The sequence below is a fragment of the Rhamphochromis longiceps genome, linkage group LG12, assembly GCF_057381845.1.
Source record: "Rhamphochromis longiceps isolate RC_006_pf linkage group LG12, R_longiceps_female_GT1.1, whole genome shotgun sequence".
NCBI classification, from domain to species: Eukaryota; Metazoa; Chordata; class Actinopteri; order Cichliformes; family Cichlidae; genus Rhamphochromis; species Rhamphochromis longiceps.
In genome coordinates this window covers 9,053,431-9,075,505 of record NC_140568.1, presented here as the reverse complement: position 1 = coordinate 9,075,505, position 22,075 = coordinate 9,053,431, and the positions used below count along the sequence as shown (strand labels likewise).

General features: G+C 42.9%; 1 protein-coding gene across 3 annotated transcripts in view; it reads right to left on the bottom strand.

Moving 5' to 3' along the window:
- LOC146656858 (tetratricopeptide repeat protein 28-like) overlaps positions 1–22,075 on the bottom strand; it is a 191,325-nt gene that overhangs the window by 21,398 nt on the left and 147,852 nt on the right. For all 3 annotated transcript variants that reach the window (XM_085424633.1, XM_085424635.1, XM_085424636.1), the window contains 4 exons: positions 18,941–19,448; positions 7,047–7,843; positions 6,363–6,907; positions 4,581–5,104 (listed from right to left, as the gene is read on the bottom strand). In XM_085424633.1, the coding sequence (XP_085280759.1) occupies positions 4,581–5,104; positions 6,363–6,907; positions 7,047–7,843; positions 18,941–19,448 (2,374 nt within the window). The remainder of the gene's footprint in view (positions 1–4,580; positions 5,105–6,362; positions 6,908–7,046; positions 7,844–18,940; positions 19,449–22,075) is intronic.

Here is a 22,075-nt window from a genome sequence, read left to right as displayed (position 1 = left end):
AGACCAGCACACCACAGAACCATAGACTTCATGGCTCCTCCATGGCCACGCTAGCCGGCAGCCTTTGAAGCCTGCAACAGTCTCCCCTCTCTCTCTGTATCCTTATCTTTCTACACACCCTCCCTCTGTCTGACTGCCTGCCCTCTCCCCCCAATGCATCTGCTGTGCTACTCTCTCCCTCTACCTCCTATTCATTTTCTCATCTCTGTGCCTCTGTCTCGGAGCGCCCCCCCTCCAAACTCTCTACCTGTTTCATCTTCACTGTGGTGGCAGGGACTCTGCACTGCTTAGGGCTCATTAGGCGCTGAAGTAAGAGAGAGGAAACAGATCTAAATTATCCTTTTCATTCTCTGACAGCCTCACCCCTCACTCATCTCAACTCCAGCTCTGAGTCTTTCATGTCCCCCCCACTCAAACACGCACAAATGTGCACACACACACATACCTTTCTTTCTCTGAGCTGCTCTGTGATAGTTTTTTTTTTATGATCAAACCTGAATGTCAACCAACCTATGTTTTCTTTATTCTCTAGCTGACAGTGAAATAATACATGTGAATTATGACTCATGCCGATCTCTGTCTTTTCCCTCCACTCCGCTGCCATCCTCTTTCTTCCTCTCTGCTCCTCCTTCCCTCCCTAACTCTCTCATTCCCTCTGTTCTCCCGCTCTGTATCATTCAGTGTCTGTCACTGTCACCGTGCGTGCCTTTGGTGCACCCCGCAGGCACAGGCACGTAGCAGCGGCTGACATGAGGATGTGGCCGTGGCTGGCTGCACCCTGAAGAGCAACTAGAGAACACTTTAAAGGCTGCTTGACAGCTGGGTGAGAGATCCTCTGCAGCCCCTGAGGCCCACGCACCTCTGCCTTCAAACAAGCTTTACATGCAGACTCCACATTCACATCTCACGCACTGCATAGCCGCAAGTGCACTGTGCTGCAAATAAACATCCCGACACGCATGCATGTGACACACACACACAAAAAAAGGCCCTTTGATCATGGCCGCATGTGGAACGGTGGACAGTATGTTTGATATTATTAAAAAATTTGAGATTAAGCACACTTTTTCAGGCAGGGACATGTCCCCCAGGGACACTGCTCTGATAGTGTTGCACTATATTGTACAAATAAAAACTGCAAAGAGTAGTTTAGTACTGGATGAAAAAGGAGAAGTAGAAAGAGAGGGTCCAGAGCCTCACTTCTCTCTCATCTCAGCGCAGCTGGCCAGTGCCATGGAGTTATTTGTGAATATCAGGAACAGAAATCGCCAAAGAGATGCTGCAAAGATTAGCAGGGAGGGATCGCTGAAGTTATATCCAACGCACCGATATGCTGCTAGGACGGGGCATAAATCACACAAGCACATTTTGGGGAGAAGAAAGACAATAGTTACAATACTGACAGCACATATACTCTGTATGTATTCCGTAGAAATAAATAATTAATCAGACTATTGCTATATATGTCTGTTTGCACCATATCTCCTCATTAAGGGGTGGGCCAATCTGAGTGAAATGTTGCACCAACATCATCCCACATGCAGCGATCATCGCCTGTTAGTGGGTGGGATATTTAAGGAAGCAAGTAAGAATTAAGTAAGGATCACAACATCTCCAAAACTGCAGCTCTTATGGGGTGTTCCCAGCATGCATTGGTCAGCATCTATCAAAACTGGGCAAAGGAAGGAACAGCAGTGAACCAGCGACGGGGTCACGGCGACCAAGGCTCAGTTATGAAAATCAGGACCCAATGCTGCCCCGTGTGATGGGATCCAACAGATGAGATATTGTAGTTCAAATGCTAAAAAATTTAATGCTGGTTCTGATAGAAAGGTGTCAGAATACACAGAACATCGTAGTTTGTTACATCTGAGGCATAGCGGTCTACAGGAGTCAATGCCTTGATAGGTCAGGGCTGTCTGGGCAGCAAAAGGGGGGCCAACACAATATTAGGCAGGTGCTTATAATGTTACGCCTGATCGGTGTAAATATATAGGCATTTATATATAAAAAATATAAAGCAATTACTATGAAGATACCAGTTTGAGATTAAATAATAAGACTACGAGGAAATTTAGAACAACAGCCAAGACACAAAGTGTATTACAAATGGGATCTTAAATTACTGACCAAAAGAAATCAGTACATGTACTCTTGCTCATCAAAATATAAATATAACAGTGCACATGTTTTGGTGAATATCACCTGCCATAACAAAATGAAAGTGTTTTATATAAACATCAAACCCAAGGTTAACAGGTTAGGTTTTCTTTGTCTTTAAAACTGAACAGGTTTCTATGTAGCTTGCAAAGAAAACCAGTAATTATATATTAGATTTTTACATTTATATATTATTCTGTAGTTAGGTGTTTATAAACAACCAACATTTTCTCATATAACGTGTAACAAAGATGCATAAGAAATGCTAATGATGAAAAGAGTCTTTGTGTAATTTATCATAATTTATGATTTATAGAAAACAAAGCTGGGCTTTATTGTGACGTTTACACAGACATTTGTAGTTAATGTCAAAGATTTTAAGCCAAAGTAGAATAATATGGAGATTAAAACTAAAATAAAGAATATCTGTAGCTCCTTAAGCCACCAGCTCAGCACTCAGCACAACTAACTGCAACCAACATTTAATATTAATGGCATAAAATATTAGCACCAAAAATATGAGACACATGATGATAACTGGTCGAGAGTTGTGCAGAGATCCATATCATCCAGCTCTATTTAGTTTTAAATGCTTCTTGACAAGCCCTCAACAGCCTAACAGCATGAACACGCTTTAAGGGAATTTCTAAGTTGGTCCTGTCCTAGAAAAAATTCACGTGTCACAAAACTCGTTTTCCACGGTGAAGGCCGAAACGAAAATGCTTATCTGATGTTTAGTTGTGTATCTGACCTATGATCAAGACCCCATCTTGATCAAAGATGAGTTTTTCATATGATTTTGTCTTCCTATAAATGTTTTGCGTCCAACATTCGCCACAAATATTATTAATTAGAGTGTAGCTTATGAAATGTTTTGTGCAGAATACATATAAATACACTTGCAAATTAAATGATGTAAACACAAGAGGCTTCCAGTACATTTCCAACAAATAACTGCCCTTGAAGGTTAATATTGTTATCCCTTTAGTTTGCTTAATAAGCGATTCTATAAGTCAGGCATGGAATATCTCCATTAGTCGCTACAATGACTGCATTGATTTAATGACACTATTGATTGCATCAATCGTTGGAAAGTGCATCTCGGTGTGTAATGATTCTTTGTTTAACATTTAGAAAGTCCTGCACAATGCTCTGTAATATTACAGTGCAAGACGAAGAAAAAAAACCCCAAAGCTTGTTATCGGGCAGCCTTATCTTTGCATAATGTACTGCACAACAAAGTATAATCATCTGACACGCAGACACATACAGATACACGAGCAGTGGTTTGGAGGTCACATGCTGTCGACGATATCTGCTAGTTTGGAGCTGCTTTTCCTTTTCCCTCTTACTAATTAATCTTTTTTGGAAACAGAAACAAAACATAAGCAGTGCAGCATGAAGATAAAAAAAACTAGAAGTGGAAGCAGAAAAAACTGAAAAACTAAATGGGGAAAAAAAACCATGCCAACTTTTTGGTCTGGGCAGGTTGGCCAGAAATAATTGGCTGTCAAGGCAGCACTGTTCTTTTTCACAGCCAGACCAAGGAGCAATACAAGGACAGTGCGCGGGACAGTAAGAGGACGGTGTGGAGACAGAATGGCCTGTCGCCTTTGTTTCCATTAAAGCTCAACGAGCAGGCCTGCAGAGGGTGTATGGGTCACCGCAGGAAAAGTGAACTCGAATACAGCCGGCAAAGGAGAGATAGAGGAGATTTATTCTTGCTCCCCTGCATTCCGCTCACTCCAGAGCAGAATATACAAATGTCCTCTTACACAAACTCCAGCTTCATTGATTCAAACAGGGTCTGGGTTGTGACACGGTGGGTGGTGCCTGTCAGTGGGCACGGGCAAGTCTGGCGCTTTCCCATCCATGAAAGATGCAACTTATCACATCCTCAGGAGCGAACACTTTGAGCGGTGCCACTGACATAATGAATTTCTGAGAGGCAAAGCTGCAATTTTTTTATTTCGCCATAATCTGCGGGGCACAATGAAGCGTTAAGAGGCAGGAGTATGACAGCTACGGTGTGAAAAGATTCTTTTGCAGCTTGCTGCAAAGAACCCTCTGAGAAGGTAGATACAGAGGTGTGAAAAACAGCTAGGGGTGCACGGGAAAAATGCCTTGGCATGCATTCTGATAGGTTTGCATAGACATACACACAAATGCTGGTATACATATACAGCTCAGAAGACAACACAGACGCATAATACACACACAAAATTCCCTAGTGCACTTATAACACATAAGCACACACACACACTCACACACATATACATGCACACAGCCTAATAAAAATGTGGCAAAGGCTTAGCAACAAATAGGCTCTGCATTTCCTATTCATGAATTCACAAACTCTAAGCCTATCAGCTCAGGCAACAAAGGCAATCCTCTCTCCTGTTCCCCCCTGACTCACTCACCTTCCTGCAGGTACATGACAGCTTGTGAGTAGTTTTGCAGTGCGTGGTGTGTTCTCCCCAAGCTGCCATAGGCCAGTGTCTTGGCAGCCAAGTCATTAGTCTGAGCAGCCACACTTAGGTGCTGTTCTTGGAACACGACCGCCCGCTCGTAGTTTCCTAGCGACTCATAGGTAAGGCCCAGGTTGCCATAGGCGCGGGCCTGGCGTGTGGTGCTGCCCGCTTCCTCTGCGATCTCCAGGTCACTTTGGTGGCACCGCAGGGCCGTTTCGTACTCTCCCATGGCTTGATATACAGTCCCCAAACCACAACTGGCGTCACCCTCCAGTAGTCTGTCCTGGGTGTCACGGGCGATGGCCAGCTGACGCTCCAGACAGGAGATGGCCTGCTCGTAATTGCCCAGCTGGCTGTGGAGCGCGCCCAGTTCACCGTAGGCCTGAGCCTTGCCTCCACACTCGCCCAACTCATGAGCCACCACTAGCCGTTTCTCAAAACACACAAGTGCCTGTTGTAAATTTCCCATAGCCCTGCAGATCAAGACAAAAAACAGCGATTGTTAGTGTGAAGCAGATTAGAAGTGAGATACGTGATGTAACCTAGCAAGAAAATTTGGAAGAATATGTCACTGACAGATTCAGTTAAAGCTGAAACAATCCCAAAATGCCTTTCAAGTTCACAACACTCAAAATCAAAAATCTATTTATAGCACTTTGTTTTATCTCATATCATTCTCTTACCAGAGAACTATTAGAACGCATCGTGCAGCACACATTGCAGGAAGACTTTCATTTGCAAAGTGCCAGATAATTTCAGTATTGGAGTCAATGAAATATAGATTTTTGCCTTTCATTTCAGTGCTGAAAGCTGCTGATGTCGACAGACTAAAGAGCGTGTGAAAGTATTCCTATATGAGGAATATTTGAGGCATGATATGATATTTCAAGTGCAGACTATTTTGCAGTAGAACACGGTTAACCGTGTAAGATAGGCCACCTGCTCCCATCCTCTTGAGTACGTATTGACAGAGTGGAAATCATCCCATGTGAACATTTTATTCGCCTTCGCAGCCTTCAAACAGACTTTTATCACATTCTCAGGAACAGCAACAATTGCTGGCTGCTGGTTCAAATGGTGCATTAAAAGAATAAAAGCCTTTGGCTTAATTAATCTTGTGTGATAATGTATTTGCCTGACTAAGAGCCGCTGGAAGATGAGAAGGGTTTATGTGTGATGTCTATTATTCCCTTCTGAACTCATGCATGGCTAATACTGCTGTGTGTGATTGCTGCCGTGCCATGCTGATGACGCACAATAAGAAGAAAATCATCTCTGAAATGAGGATTTCGGCGAGCCTTCTCGTGTTTTATTTTGCAGTGTAGTCTCCCAGGTTGCTATCAGCTCTTTGAGGCATGAGGAGAAATAGAACGGCGAAGAGACACAAGATGTAAGAGGTTGTCTTGAAATAACTGTGCATCCCTCCGTTTCAGACATCTGTGTGCCAAAGCCACTTTGCATACAGATAAGGCCAGGGCCGCTAGGCTGCTGCTACTGAGACGGCTAGCGCCACATCCAAGTGCTGTTCACTACAGCGAGGCGTCTCTAAACTATGGTGGTCCATAATTGTGAGAGCAAGGAGACAAATTATATGCAAAGTACTGTCATTAGTACTTAAAACTGAGCCGATACAAGTATCTGTTGCCGTAACAGCAAGAGGATATTAATGCTGAAAAACAGTGTTTCTGATAATATCAAAAAAGTACATTTGAAACAAATTCCTAGATTCACCTGTGTCCATTGCCTAAGCCTCTATAGGCTTTCTCCTGGTCCTGCATGCGGTTGAGGCTCTGAGCCACTGACAGATACTGGTCATAGTATTTGATGGCTTCCTCGAAGTCTCCAAGAGCCTCGTAACAGTCTCCCAGATTACCATAGGCCCTGCCCCGGTCCATTACTGCTTCGTTTCCACTCAGCTGCTGTAAAGTGGCCAGCTGTTGTTCAAGGTAGCCAATAGCCTCCTCCATCACCCCTACATTCATTTTCGTGATGCCCATGTTTCCATACACCTGAGCCTCCACAACAGGATCCTTCAGCCTCCGACCGAGTTCTAACTGCTCTTCGTAGCTCTTGAAAGCCATCGCGTACTTCCCGAGGGCCATGTAGACAGCAGCCAGATGACCATGGGCTTTGCACTCTCCTGACACATCACCGAGCTCTTGGTACACTTCCAGCTCCTGGGTATGGTAGCCCAAGGCTTTGTCATATTTCTGTACAAGTCTATAGGTGGCCCCGAGGGCAGCATACGCACAGGCCTCCATCCTACGCTCCTTAACCTGAAACAAGAAAGAATTTCACTATATTGGCATAAAGGACATAACAGAATAATTATAAATGAATAAATAAACAAAATAAACATTTTCATTTTAATAAGAAGAATTGTTCTAGAACAATATGTGTTATGTGGGGCCACACCTGGTGAGCTAATGCCAGTTGCTGCTCATAAAACTGAATGGCCCCGGCCACATCCTTTTTACAAACAAATATGTCCCCCAGGTTCCCCAGAGCTCTGAAGCGAGCCTGTGCATTGTTCAGGGACTGGGCCAGAGACAGCAGGTACTTCTGACACTCCTCTGCCTTAGTGAAGTCTCCTAGAGCCTTGAAAGCCAAACCAAGGTTACAGTATGCCTTGGCCTGGCTCAGTTTGTCATGTAGATCCTTGGCCAGAGCTAGGTCCTGCTCATAGTATTTGACAGCATCCTGGTAGTTGCCCAAGCAGTAGTGGGCATAACCCAGATTGTGACAAACTTTCCCTTCGCTCTCCATATCTTGGAGGTCAGGAGACAACCGGAGGTACTGCTCATAGTATGGTACAGCCTGAGGAAACTCTCCTCGAGAGCAATGGAAGTTGCCGAGGTTTCCCAGAGCCCGCGCCTCACTCTGGACATCTCTGAGCTCACGAGCTATGTTGAGATGGTTCTGATAATGCTGCAGAGCACGGTCGTGAGCACCCAGAGCTTGGTAAGCCACAGCCAGGTTGCCATGGGTGGAGGCCTGTGAGGCTCGGTCGTTGACCTCCATGGAGATCTGCAGCTCCTGACGGTGGTAGCGAACAGCCTGGTCAAAGGCTCCCAGGGCGTTGTAGGCATTACCCATGTTGCCATAAGCCCGGCCCTGAGCAGCATAGTCATTTAGCTCCTGAGCAATGGCCAGGTGTGTTTTGTGGAGTTTCAGTGCGGTCTCATAGTCTCCCTTCATCTGGTGGATGATGCCTGTGGAGAGAGGGGGAGAAAGCAAAAGGATGAAGTTAAAGACCCATTTAGGGGAAAATTGTAATTGAGTAAAATTCGAGTGCCTCGTCAGCTCTTCGTGTACAAAACAAGTCATTTGGTTGTTAAAATAGGCTCTCCGAGCCATCTGTTCTCTGCTTACACAACACACTCTCCCACAGAATTATGGTCATTAAAATGTAGTGCAATCAAATAAGAGTTATTATAACACTAAAATAGAATCTTTTGAATGTTTAAGCTGTCTTTGATGATCGTGTCTTACAGGGATTTTACCAAAATCAACAACTTTTCCACAGGGTTGAAAATAGCTACGAGTGAACGAGAAAGAAAGACAGGGGAAGTAAAAGTGCGGGGGAGTGTGAATAGCAGATGGAAAGCTCAGCAAACAACTTTAGAAAAAAAATTTGATAAGTGTGGAGAAACAATAAATAATGGAGAACCCAATCTATTGAGCATATTATCACAGATAAAATACCATCCTCTGAAAAATAATAGCTTTACCCCACAGCCAGGCAGCTATCTGGCACACAGACACACACACGCACACACACAGACACAGGCACACACACATCCAAACAAATGCACACCCACACCTTTGTACTCATACAAAATGACAAATACACAGCAGAGAGTAAAGAGCCGTAGTGGCAAATCGACCATTCGTCTCCTCCTTTCCTTTGAGCTTTTAAGACTCACTGCTAATCTGTATGGTTCCTCGTTTGCTTTGTCACCTAGCCTTCAATGATAATAATGGCAATGATAGAATTAAAGTAAACTGAAATTGTAGACAGGGTGGCTGCGGGATGGAGACGAAGAAAACAGCTGCAAGGCAAATAATTCAGTCTTTCATCTACCATACCGCCTGACCATCACGGCTCTGCTGCATCAGCACAGAGACTAATGGGCCAGTAGGAAGGGGGTTCAGCCGCTGATGGGACACAAGGGATGGAAACAGTTCTGGAGCCAGAGTGGGTGGGAACTGGGGATGGAGAGGGGCTCTGTGGCTTGTGGTGAGTGTGTGATGGTGCTGCTGGGATTAGTTACCACCATGTGTGTTTTCCCATTCATTTCATCCGAAACCTGCCACATTATGAGCCCGAACATAGGCTACGTAAACAGTGGGATTGAAACTAAACAGAAGGCTCAAACGACTGCAGAAGTTACACAGTAGATGTGGAAACGCATTCTGATGCTGGCTGAGTTAAAAAGCAGCACATCTGGCTGATGCCAATGGAAAAAAGCTTTGGTGTCGTTGCAGTGTGAGTCATTGGACTGCACACCGGTTTGACACATCGCAAGTTTTGTCTATGTATACATACGCATACCCACAGTGCATGCATACTTCAGAAAATGTTGCAAGACATTTACATGGTCCAATACACACCAATATTTCAGTCTCAATTAAGTGTAAAATAGGAGACAAATTAAAATACTAAACCTGCCTGAATTGGATGTTTTAAAATTAGACAGAAAATAAATCCACCAGCCTTTCCTGCAAATAATTTAGATTTATTTGGGGAAAACATAATTAAAGATCCCCTGCCTGCTTAATTCAGACCGTGATTCAGCATGCGGCACACACCCAGCGACAAATCAAACCTGATATGTTGTTCTTTGCCTGCTTGTGTTCTCGGGTGTAAGTGATACAACCTGAACTGACCTTCTAATCATCAGGTCACGGCCCTGAGGAATTGGTATGCTAGGCATGCCACACAGCAGAACCCAAACAGAAACAGCGCTGCCAAATGGGAAAGGAAGGATTCAGAATCCAAATGATGACTTTCATAATGAGTCAAATGCATGTTGCTGTATATACTGCGCGAATAAGAATAAATATGGGGCTTTTAAGTTTGACAAACTTCCAAGTGCTCCCATTCCTTAGAGTCTTTTCTCAGAGTGAAAGCATGTTAAGATTCACAGCAGGCTAGTTGGAAGAGTACGGATAGTTGTAACCACAAAGTCACTCCCAAGGTTATGCTTTCCCCAGTGGAGGCTGATCTTATAATGCCTACTGATGTATTACCAGCAAACATGTTCCATGCTGCAGGCTAAAAATGGATCCAGGGCTCGCTGACGGATGCAGGGGTAAAGGAGGCAGGAGACTGGACAGAGGCTGGGGGAGTATGGCTAGGTTTATGGCTGGACTTGGAAGATGCAGCCAAAATTGCCATAAGCCTCAGGCTATGCCTGGAACCACACTTGAAGCAAGAAAATATATTCTCTGCCCCCCCATATGGTAAGAGGATTATGAGGCCCTCTGGGAATAGTATCCAGCATAGCAGTAAATAAAACCATACCAGATATGATGGTAAATACTGCTGCAACACAAAATTTGGGACTTAGTACAACGAGGTTTAGCGGATGAGGCCATCGTTGCATACTGTCCAAATCAAAACATCATTCTTACCCCTCAATTTAACGTCTGATTTTACTGCAAGTCTGTGAAGCACACTAAATGCACTTTAGTAAAATGTATTAAAAATATGGTTCAATTATTGTTCTTTTACACAGCTTTAGAAAAAAAATACAGTGGAAAAAAACCCAGGATAAAGCAGACACTATGCAATCCAAATACTTTTATACAGAGCCCTATCTATCCCCCCATGACCAAAGACATTAAAAGCATGACAATGTGTTGTCACTTTTCATTACACAGCTGGCTGTACATAGAGGGATATGCTGCAGTGATGACTTTGAGGGATGGTGTCATGTTCTGAGTAAGTCACTGTGTCATTCTTCGAGGAGCTAGGAAGGTCCGGAGCGCTGCTGCCTGCAGTCAGCTAAGAGGATTTTACAAACAATGCTGCTGCTGCCACTGGGCTGATACCAGGAAAAGAGGTGACCAGTCTGTGTCCAAAAAACAGAAATAACTGGGGTTCTATATTTTTATTTCAGAATGAGGTCAATATTTTAGGTTACATGATGGAGAAAACCAGGACACAATCGTAGAATAGTGTCTCTCTTTAATATTTCGGTCTTTGGTTTCCGCTTCAACCAAGAACTATTTGAGAGATACGATAATGAGTTTGGACAGTATTTACAACACATTCTACAGTACCACAGCTGCCATAAATAGCTGAATAAAAAGCTGAATATATTTTAGTTTCTAGGGAACCAATTGTGAAATTCTGGACCAATAAAAGCTTAGTTTGGCTGTTCCCTTATTCACCAGGGGTCACCATAGCAGACAGAGGTGCATATTTTTCAACCAGATACCCTTCCTGACCCGCAACTCCTGGGATTTGCATCTCACCCCAGTCTTGAATCGGGGATCTTTTGCATATTAGGTGAATGTGTTAACCACTATCCTATGGACCAATACAGATACCTATTCAATACCATGAATTAATTAATCATTTAAATAAGAATAACAATAATAATTAAACAAATTCAACTTTACTTTCTTCTTGCTCTTCATCACAGTATTCTTTAGCACTGATGTGGCACCACAGTCAACAAGGCCAATATACTTTTGGACGTGCTAAGTGCACAACACTGCTACTTTCTGACAGCCGTCCTTGTCAGCTGGATGTGTGCTACGTCTTTAACTTTATCTGCACTCATGTACTCAAGAGTTATTGACTTTAGTTTCTAAGCTGAGCAGCCTTGATTGCCATCTGGCTGCCTGCTTGGTATCTGTATTACTACTGCATTGTTTTGTGGGAAATTAGCACAGCACAGAGCCTTGTGCATACTGTAAATGCAGTATAAAAAAACAAGCAAATAAAAGATGCACTACTATTTTAAACTACTTGATGCTGTTAGTATAGAATTTCCAAAAACAACCAGCCATTTAAGAAGGCAAAAGAGGATAAAATATCAGTAATCATTCTTTTCTTAAAGAGGCCCTAGTTCTAATTTCATTCATATTTTAAGCCATTCTTTAAATGATAAGTCAGTTCTTCCCCACACAGGATACAGTGTAATTATAGATGGCTAATGAGAGTCTCTCTGCTAACACATTTTTCAACTTTAGGGATCTCTTATGAAGTTAAAAGAAATATTGCACTGAAACAGCATTATTTATAGCCGCCGTCTGAGTATGACACTCATACAGAGGATGTGAAACTTCCAAAGATGATACAGATGACTGTATGATAATAGCAACGGTGCAGGCAGCCCACATATCAAGTGTATGGAAATTAAAGGGTGGATGAAGGATGAAATGCTACATTATATGAAGCATTTTAAAAGAGTTGCACAATACACAATAGCATTGTAATGATCTGTTGGGGGAAGCAGTGAGCTGAAGCAGACATCAGATCCTCCTGGGATCTACAGGAAGGGGTGGAGCTTGGGGGGGGTTGGACTTAAGGTATTTAATCCTCACCCGCAGACACAGACATCTCCTACAGTCTGACTGACAGAGGCCAAGGAATGACACGATGTGGATAGATGGCTGCGTGCTTAGAGGGCGGGTGGCCTGCCAACAACAACATGCAGACAGAGCGCTGTGCTGTGCTGCGCAGCTCAGCCACTTGCCTGTGGCTGAGCTGCGCTCCTTTGTGCTCCAATTGACCCCAACCCCTATTTCAGCTCACTAAACCAAGTACTCTGTACTCTCTGTACTATACACGACTGACACCTGACTCATCCTGCCTCTTAACCAACAATGTTCAGTCTCAATCATCTGATCTTTTTCGGTTGCACTGCAAAATCTCCCGTCTGTTTAGGAATAGGTCACATTTCATGCTGAATTTGCACATGTGCTGCAAAAAGGGCACAGTCGTTCGAGGCAGAGCAATGCTACAGCTCTTTTGTTTCATTTATTGGCTCCACGGTGAGTCAAGTACTAATTCTGCATGGTGAGCTATACTTCAGTGTAAGAACAAGGATCATGAAAGTGTTTCACGAGGCCTTTCGTCCGGTTTCTGGCTCGGTATTTGGTCATGAGATTAATGGGGCCATGCTAAGGGGAGACAGAGAGCATCTGCTGCTTTTTGGAACAAAACAGAAAAGTGGGGCCAGGCTAGAAAGACACTCTCTTTCAAAAACCTCTCCAAGAGAGTAACGTAAGCCTGACATCATAATAGGCCCATCACCACTTGACCTCTTCTCCAACCACTGTTCCTTTTACTCCTTTTTCTCCTCACTTACTTGCAGGCCTGCTAACATTTACTTAAGGCATTTACCTGGCCATTAGTGGAGAGTTTAAAAGTGTCACAGGACTTAGATAAATTCACTTTTAAACATTTGCTTGGCTCCTTCACAGCCCTATTCTTGCAATGTGCATTCATTCATCCTGTTTGGCCAATTAGGCCCACTAAATTCCTCTGTAAATTCAGTCCTCTCTTGCTCCCGCCGCTTCCTGGTCAGACTTCTAATATATCCACAGTTACCACTTTTTCCAAAGGCTTAGGTACAAAAGTGAATAATCCGCATGTATCGGTGCTCCAGGCAAGTCTGGTCCCTGTCTGTGCTTTGCTCCAGTTATGGTCAGCACTCGAAAAGTACTGGATTCATGTCCACACAACCACAATATTATGATGCTGACGAGGAAGATGAGAGAGCATTCGGTAAAATCATTTCACAACGAGCAACATCTTTTTCTCTTCTCTTTTTAAATAAAATCTGCTAATTAGTTGTTTATTCTTCCTGTTTATGGCACTTACTCAAAAGGTTACATCAATTTAACTCCTTCCATAATTGGGTGCCAATGAGCTCCTAATCTCAGGGTCAGCATCAATTTATTTCAACCAACAACTACGAGCGCTTAAAATACCAAGTCCGCTGCCGGTGCTACTGACACATGCAATCCATTCTCAAATGACTTGCAAAAGGGAAAAAGCTAAAAAGCACTAAAAGTGCAGACAGTCTTTATTACAGCAACTTCAGAAACTCTTTCGTTATACAAGTTATGTTTTGTTTTTCTGAAGCAAGTGACAAGATCTAAATACAGAGCACAGCAGTACACACTGTCTGATTCCGTGTTGTTTTGCGAACTCCTCTCTCTGTTGTTTTCCTCTTTCTGTTTTTGCGAACATCAGCAGAAAGCTCTCCCTGAGGATGCACAATAAAAGGAAAGAAGGGGGAAAAAAATGCTTAATTAGGAGTTTCACGTCCAGCCTTTCCAGCTTGAAGGAGCCAACGTTTCCAGTGACTCCTTTGCGTCATAATGGTCAAAGGAGCAGGGTGACTAAAGAAAAGCAAGCAGCAAAAGGCCGAGCTAAGAAAGCACAAACACTTCCAAACAAACTTATTTGAAGTCTCTTTGAAGTGAAATGCACAGGAGTGGGTGGGTGGGCAGGGGGAATAATACAATTTACATTCTGTTTCATGAATACCACAAATGTGAAGTACATGGGGTCCCCCTCCGCCTCATTCCTCTCTGAGATATTAAATATTGCTGACTAGGGGGTAAGTTGGCCAATTAATGAATAATAAATGGGGCAGGAATGCAACATTTTCATATCCTTTATAGGTCAGAGTGTGCTGAGCCAGGGCTGCTGGTACCGCCGGGCATCGCGGTTAGATATTAAAGCACAGCAATCTCTATACAACTGTACCTCAGAGCCATGTCAACTGCTGCCGCTCCACCCACACTACACGCAACATTAACGACGAGCTGAGAGGGCATAATAAAAGTTTGCGCGTTCCTCTTTCTGCAACTTCTGCCCATCCCTCTCACGATGTTTTTTTCCGCTTTTATCACTGCTCGTTAATCTTCACTCGATCATCCACTCCCTCTTTGTGCACAGCGTAAAGGCAGTATTTCTTTTTTCTTTCTTTTTTTGAAGTCTGAGACAGCATCCTGTTAGTTTTAGTCCATATCTTCTTGTGCTACATAAGCAGGCTCGCGGGCACCGATGACGGGGAAAAACAATGCACGGCGCAGTGGCGCAAACAAAAACAACAACAATGGGGCAATTACGGACTGATGCTTCACAACCTCCACTTCATTCTCTGTTATCTTCATTATTCAGCTCCTCTTGAATCAGCTATTAAAGGTAATTAAGCGATTCATCAAGTCAGTTTCAATTACTGGGAGCTTGACAGCTGCAGATTACAATCAGTAGGGGTGAGCGGAGAGATGGGGAGACCGAGAGAGGGAGGCATCAAAAAGTGAAGAGAGAGAGAGAAAACAGACAACAAGTGCTAACCAATCAGGCACCACGGAGATGGGCAACAAGCTCTCCTGGGTGTCGAGTGCTAATGTATCCACATGCCGGTCCAGGCATGTCCAGGCACCTGTCCACAAAGCAACAGGCTTCATAGTTACCACGCACTCACTTAGCTTTTGCTCCGTCACCAGCTGGCGGTCTTTGATACCACATCAGCTACACTATCATTACTCTGTCATGGACTGGAAGAACTGTAATGTTAATAATGAATAAAACTGCTCTTGCCATCATAACAGCAATCACACTACAGACAGGAATAAATCTGCTGCCTAACATACAGTGCCCACTCGTAATAAAGCTCACATGTAGCATCATAAAACGTCCTCACAGGCACCCCTAATTTATGGGAACCGGTTACCAGCTTGCTTTTTTTTTTTTTTTTTAAGTCAGGTGTGTGTTGGAGCTAAGAGCAAGACAGAACGTGCAGCCATTAGGCTGGTCAAAGGACAGCTTCAATTTATGTTTGGCTGATTAACCCTGCACTCTGCTTGCACAATTTTGCGCATTAGGTTCAGGAATAATTTATCTGGAAGGAACTATTATGCCTCTTAGTTGTCCATTAGAGTCGGGTTTACTACGGTCTTGATGGCTATCATAAGTCATCCGGCACAGGTTGTAATTGCTGGACTAAATACAGAAGAATTGCCCCTATCATAGACTGCTCATCGGGTGTTGAAAATCCAAAAGGGCACCTTTATCCCCAAGCTTCCCTTCATCATTATATCAGCACACTCCGCAAGGTTACTTTCTAATAATTTTAGCAGGATTTAAATGTGAAACACTGGATTGTAATTACATTTTTAAGATCCGGCTCAATCAAATATTACATTTTCTCCCACCTAACTTCTATATCTATCTCACATTCACATTTCAATGGAAGATGTGATTAAGTCTGAACCATTCTGAAGGTGAGAGCAGAGCAAATTTATGTCAGGGAATTTCCCATTAAGAATTACATACTTGCATGGGGGTCTATTTACTTTCTGACAGTCTCCAAGTAGAAATGACAGCTGATTTTAACATGCACCATCCTCCTTGCTCTCAGTGTAGACTTCTTGCACTTCACTTGCCTTATATCACATTATCTGCTGTGCACTGTCCACTTGAGACATTCATTTATGAATTAAATATATATTTCTGCAAGCAACGTTCCACAAAATAGTAATGATAAAGTAACACCACAGCATATTTTCAGTGTATAATATACTGCTTGGCTTTATGAGTCGTAAATATTCAGTAAAACAATAATAAATAAGCAGCGCATTTAAAGAAGACAAAGGAATGCAGCCTGCAACATAGCCAAAAGCCTAAGACGAGGCTCTCAAACTCATAATCAGCCTAAAACAATGCAAAGAGCAGTCATTAAACACTCATATTCCATCTCTTTAGTCTCCTCCATTGTTCTGTATTAATTCAAAAAACGCCTTAAACCAAGAAAGCTTGGTTTACAGCAGCTACGTGTAAATATAGAGTAACTGAAATGTTATCTACTTCCAGTCTACAAGATTTCTTGCTATCAAACTACCAGATGCTTCCTCATTTTGGAGGATGTGCTTTGAAATAGATCTGTCATTGAGCTCCTGAACAGGATGGCATTTGAAGTGAGGGATCGCACCATATGGTGACTGACGGTTTTTAGAGAAGAAGTAAAAACATTCAAACAAAAACCAACAACAACATAAAAGTTTACCTCAACTTCTGACAATGCAAAGCAATATGTCCAATAAAGTGCAAGTATTCGAAGTCTTGGTAGAAAATTTGAAATCAAATTTGAAAATTTGATCTATTTTTGAACCTGAGCCCCAGTTTTACATCTTTCTAGATTGAAATTAATTGTAGGGACAAACACGTATGTGGAATAGTTCTAGTGCTGAACAAGAACACTAACCAGCAACTGCAAAAGAGCTGCAATGCCATTCCACATGGCAATTATCCACGTAAAAGTGATTGTTTTTGCCACTAACTACTTTCAAGTGTGTGACAACACATAGAACAGATGCATGTAACTGAAGTCTCAAAAAGTCTTACAGGAGGTGACTTGATGGAGGATGTGTGTGAAATAGTTGTGTTAAGTGACAAATGCGTGAAAACACTGGGCATCGCAAACTGTCGTGTTAGCAGTGACCATTTTGACACGTGATCACAACTTCCACTCAGACAAGAGAATTCATCCTTAAATAAGGTGCATTTTCCTGAAGGGAAAGGGTTTTATAAGAACAGAGAAACTTACAGATGTAAGTTATTTTGTTGATCAAACTTCCACCGAGCAAGTGAGTATTAAGGGTTTAATGGATTAAATGGTTTGTCTGCAAAATGTCAGTAAATATTGGAAGCTGTCAACTAGGGCTGCCACGATTTGTCGACTAGTCACGATTACGTCGACTATCAAAATCGTCGACGACTGATTTAATAGTCGACGCGTCGTTTGAAGCTTTGTAAGATCACAAAAGACGCAGGAATAAGTGGCAGGATTTAAGAGTGTAATAACGGACTGAAACAGAAGATGGCAGCATTGCATGTACAAGGATGTCAGCTACCGTTAAACCCCGAAGAAGAAGAAGAAGCAGCTGTGTCCCAGAATTCATAGCGCGGCCCAGCGCAGTTTCCAACAATGGCGGCAGCTGGTTAGTTTTAATGTTACTCTTATTATTCTTTCTGGGTCACAAAATAAACGTTTAACATATTTTCAGGCGAGAATGTAGCTGTGTAAACTTCAAATATCTGCTCAGTTTATCAGGACACCACATATTTTCAAAAGCGCTCCGACGTTTTCGGAGACATCTGTTACCCACTAGCTCGTTAGCGAGCCGGGGGCTAGGCTCACTAGCGCCGTGAGAACACCGGACTCCCCGCAAATCGTTTTCAAACCCACCGCCGTCTTTCGCTACTCAGGTTAAATATATATGAGTCACTTAGATAACTTAAAATGTTATTGTTTGGCTTTTTTTTTTTTTTAGTGTTTTATTTGTTCCTGAGTAAATCAGTTTGTCTGAGATTAAAGTTTTTACACAGCTGAATAAACGTCAAGCAGACAACTGATTATCAGAAGTGTGAGATGCTCCAGAATATACTCCAGTGTCCTGTTATATTTTAGATAGCAAGGAGTTTATTAAACTTCACCGAAACAATCCGCAAATTTCATTAAAATTTAATAAACTATCATCTTGTCTTTATTTTTAGTTAGCACAGACCTTAAACACTTAAAGCTGTAAGCTAATGATAGTTATATAAGAGCAGATGCTGCTGGTGCAATAAGCTGTAGTTTTGCGTCCAATGGATGATGATCTGATTAGTCGACTAATCGCAAAAATAATCGGTGACTAGTCGACTATCAAAATAATCGTTTGTGGCAGCCCTACTGTCAACTGTAATTGCTCAAAGTCGAACATAAATTAATCCGATTTTTTGTTTTTTATTCTCCAAAACACAACAAGACACAATCTATAATCAGACAAAGAAAAGCTTGTTTATCTCCTGTTGATTAACTAATCAATTTATTAACTAATCCTTAGAGCTCTAAAGGAGCAGCATGATTATACAGTTTACCTCGTGGTTGTCAACACAGAGGATAACATGATTGCTGCTGCTGTAAGAGCATAAAAACACATAAACCACCGAGGGCTGTCTGTATGTCTTATGGATGAACTGCTTAAACAGTGCGATCAGTTAACAACCAGCTGACCCAGTACATCAGTTCAAACGCAGCCTCCTGATTGTGAATGCAACACAGCTTTTGGTCTCCAAGCATAAGACGTCACCTCTTATAGTTACAGTATTATCTTTCTTTCTTCTTGTTAGACTCTACTATGGATTCAGATTTAGATTAATTAGAGATAAATGTATAGATATAGGAATATGTATTTGTTCATCATTCTGTGTGTTACAATTGTGAGAAATTGCCTAACAGTATTGAAGACCACAGTGTACATTACACAACATCCAACCTAAACTTACATACCTAAATTGGAAGAGGCCCTTCCTTCTGCAGCCCTGTCCTTCAAGCCCTCGGCTATAGCCAGCTGCTGCTCGTGGTACTGCTTGGCCCTCTCCAGATCCTGCATACAGCGGGCAGCATGACCCAGTCCTGCGTAGGCTCTCATCTCGATGGACTTCTCCTCCAGCTCTTGCGCGAGCTCCAGAACGTGAGTATGGTAGGACATGGCCTTGTCAAAGTTGCGGTGATAGTGGTAAGCACTGCCCAGGTTACTATAGGCCCGGGCCTCCTCACGTTTATTTTCCAGGGCCTTGGCGATGCTCAGGTGCTGCTCGTGACACTGGACAGCATTATCAAAGTCTCCCATGGCAATGTAGACGGCTCCCATGTTTCCCAGCTCGCGAGCCTCAGACAGTTGATCTTTGGACTGCTTGGCCAGAAGGACACACTGCTTGTGGCTGGCTAGGGCATTCGGGTAGTCCCCTATGGCTGTATATACATGGCCCAAGCTGCTCAGTGCCATTGAGGCCGCCTAGAGAAAAAGAGAAAGGCAGATACTGAAATAAACAGCAAGATACTAAAATCTATGCAAATGTAAAGAAAACACAAAAACAATTAATTACACCCACATTTGAGCAACAGTGAGTTTTTGTTTTTTGCTTCTACTTCAGACATTCCCCACCCACACCAATATGTCCCTTTACCCAGATGTACTGTAGATCAAATGAGAAAAAGAAAGGAAAGAAGGAAAATCTAAACTCCCCAAATCTCATAGGAGGCTTAGTGCTCAGAGACTGAACAACAAACAAAACCTGATTTGATTTTGTCTTTGGCTGAGCGAGGAGGGGGGTAAAGTGTGATGCAGATCAGCGCAGCAGCAGGCTTGTTTTAAAGCCGCCAGTTTGCCCACTGCAATCACGCTTCGTGGCGCGCCACCACCAACGGAACAAAGACACTGCTAATCAGGAGGGAGAGAATGGGTGTTTTAGCTTCACACCAGAGCTGCGGGCGGCCAACTGACTGACTGCTTTCAAGCTCTCACGCGCTAAAAACACGGAGAACAGAAATAGACTCCAGGCGTTGCCATTTAGTCAGTCTTTCCATTTTTATAACCAACGTCCATCTGTGAAAATGAAATTACAGAAAACACTGGTTATACCTGCAAAATAGGAGGCATTTCAGTATATAAATATAGAGATTTCTAAAAGTAGATTTTTGACCCCCTATATGGCACATTCACTGCAAGCTTATTAGCTGTTTATATGGAGGATAAACAGCTGGGAATTAGGGTCAGTTGTCTTTGTGTGAACAGATGTTCAATTACTCATGCAGGGGCATCTAATAAAGCATCTCCTTCCTGAGGTCCCACTCTGCATCCACCAGCCAGGAAGAGGGTTGGAGGGAGGCCAGAGGAAAGGACAGACATCCTGACAGTTAAGGCCACATTAGAGCCCATCCTGGCCTGCGTGCAGCCTCAGCAACAGAAATGACCTGGATCATAACATACCCAGAAAGTCAAAACTGGAAAATTAAAAGTTACAGTTATAGCAAAGGCTGAACTACCCAATGTAGTCGTGAGAAAAGGCAAGGGACCTCCGTGAATTCAATTCGCTTTAACCATTTCCATATTGCTTAACAAATACAAATACGGATGCGATTTAAAGAACTGGAGAGCAGGAGATGGGGTTTTTTGTTTTCTTTTTTTTGCATCGTTCCAGCACCACTTAATGAAAATATTGAGCGCTCTGAATAAATATAAAAGCAAAGAAGATTGCTGAGAAAAAAAAAATCAATACAATCGGACACTCTTGAAAATGCTTATAAAGACAAACATTTTTCTCTGAATCTTTCACACATTCTTTTTTTAATGCACCAATCCAGCGCTATTGTTCCGTCATTTCACATAGCTGCTGATGCCTGGAATCAATTACCTGCTGACATAAGGACTTCCAGCAGTTTGCTCAAGTTTAAAGACTCGACAAGGCATTATACAAGCTCAGGGAGGCAATTATCCCTCCGTCACAACTGTTGCTGTTTCATGTTCCCAGATAGCCTATCTAGAGCTGCTCAATTACATGTGCCTTTTGAAGCTTCCCTCCATCTCTCCGATTCAAACTTCAACTCTTCTGAGCAGAAAAACAGAGAGGATTCCTCATTTCTGTCTGTCTTCAACCGGGCGCAGTGGGAGACGGGGGAGAGAAAACGGGGAGTGGGAGGGGGGCACAATCATTCTCCAGTTGAGATGAGTTGCTCTTGTGATCAGTGTCCCTCTAAAGTGAGACTGCAACGCTGCATTTTCTCCTCAGATGGAAGCCAAGATAGGCAGATAATGAGGAGCCAGCCTTCCCAGTTACAGAGGATACACAGCGTTTGGCTCGGTGTTTTTGGACAGTGCTTGGGACCATATGAATCTTTCTCACTTCTGACTGCAGTCCTCCCCAACACTGCTCATTCTGACTCCCCGCTAGTTACAAAAAATAACACTCAGTCGGGGAAGAGGAATAATGCTGCGTAATTTCTGCCAAATTGACTTCATTCTAATTTGAGTCCATTTCTTTTCTGCACTTATCTTTCCTCCCTCCACATTCTTACGCTCGTCTCCCCCGCTCCGCTCAATTCGTCTGGAGAGTCAGATCTGATTGTGTTTACAGAGTCCAGCCCTTCTCCGGATGTGTGCTGATTTGATTAATCCCAACGCCGTCCATTATAAACTGTTGATAAACCACTGGCTCTTATCAGCAAACACATTTTGCACCAAAGGTCTGCTAATGAAAGGTAAACTAGTTCTGCCGGGGAGAGAGGAGGGAACGAGAGGGATATAGAGGACGGGCTGAGATGACATGTTAATCAGAAATGCTTGGCTCCGTTTTTTCCCCTAACAGGGACAGTAGTTTAGGATTTCTTGCTGGTTTTTCTCTCTTTGACTCCACAACTAAGTATGTTTATATTTTGTAGCACATAAGAGAAATGGCTGCTTTCATAGAACATGCTAGAAGTAATGCATTATACTTTACATAATTAGCCCCTTATGTCATGCAGCGAGGCTGCTTTTGATCACTGGCCTTGGTGGTATGCACGTTGTGTGACTCTGAGCCCCTGGTGTGTGTTTTATTTCTTACACTGGAACAGACGAGTGCTGCCCACCACTTCACTGCAGCA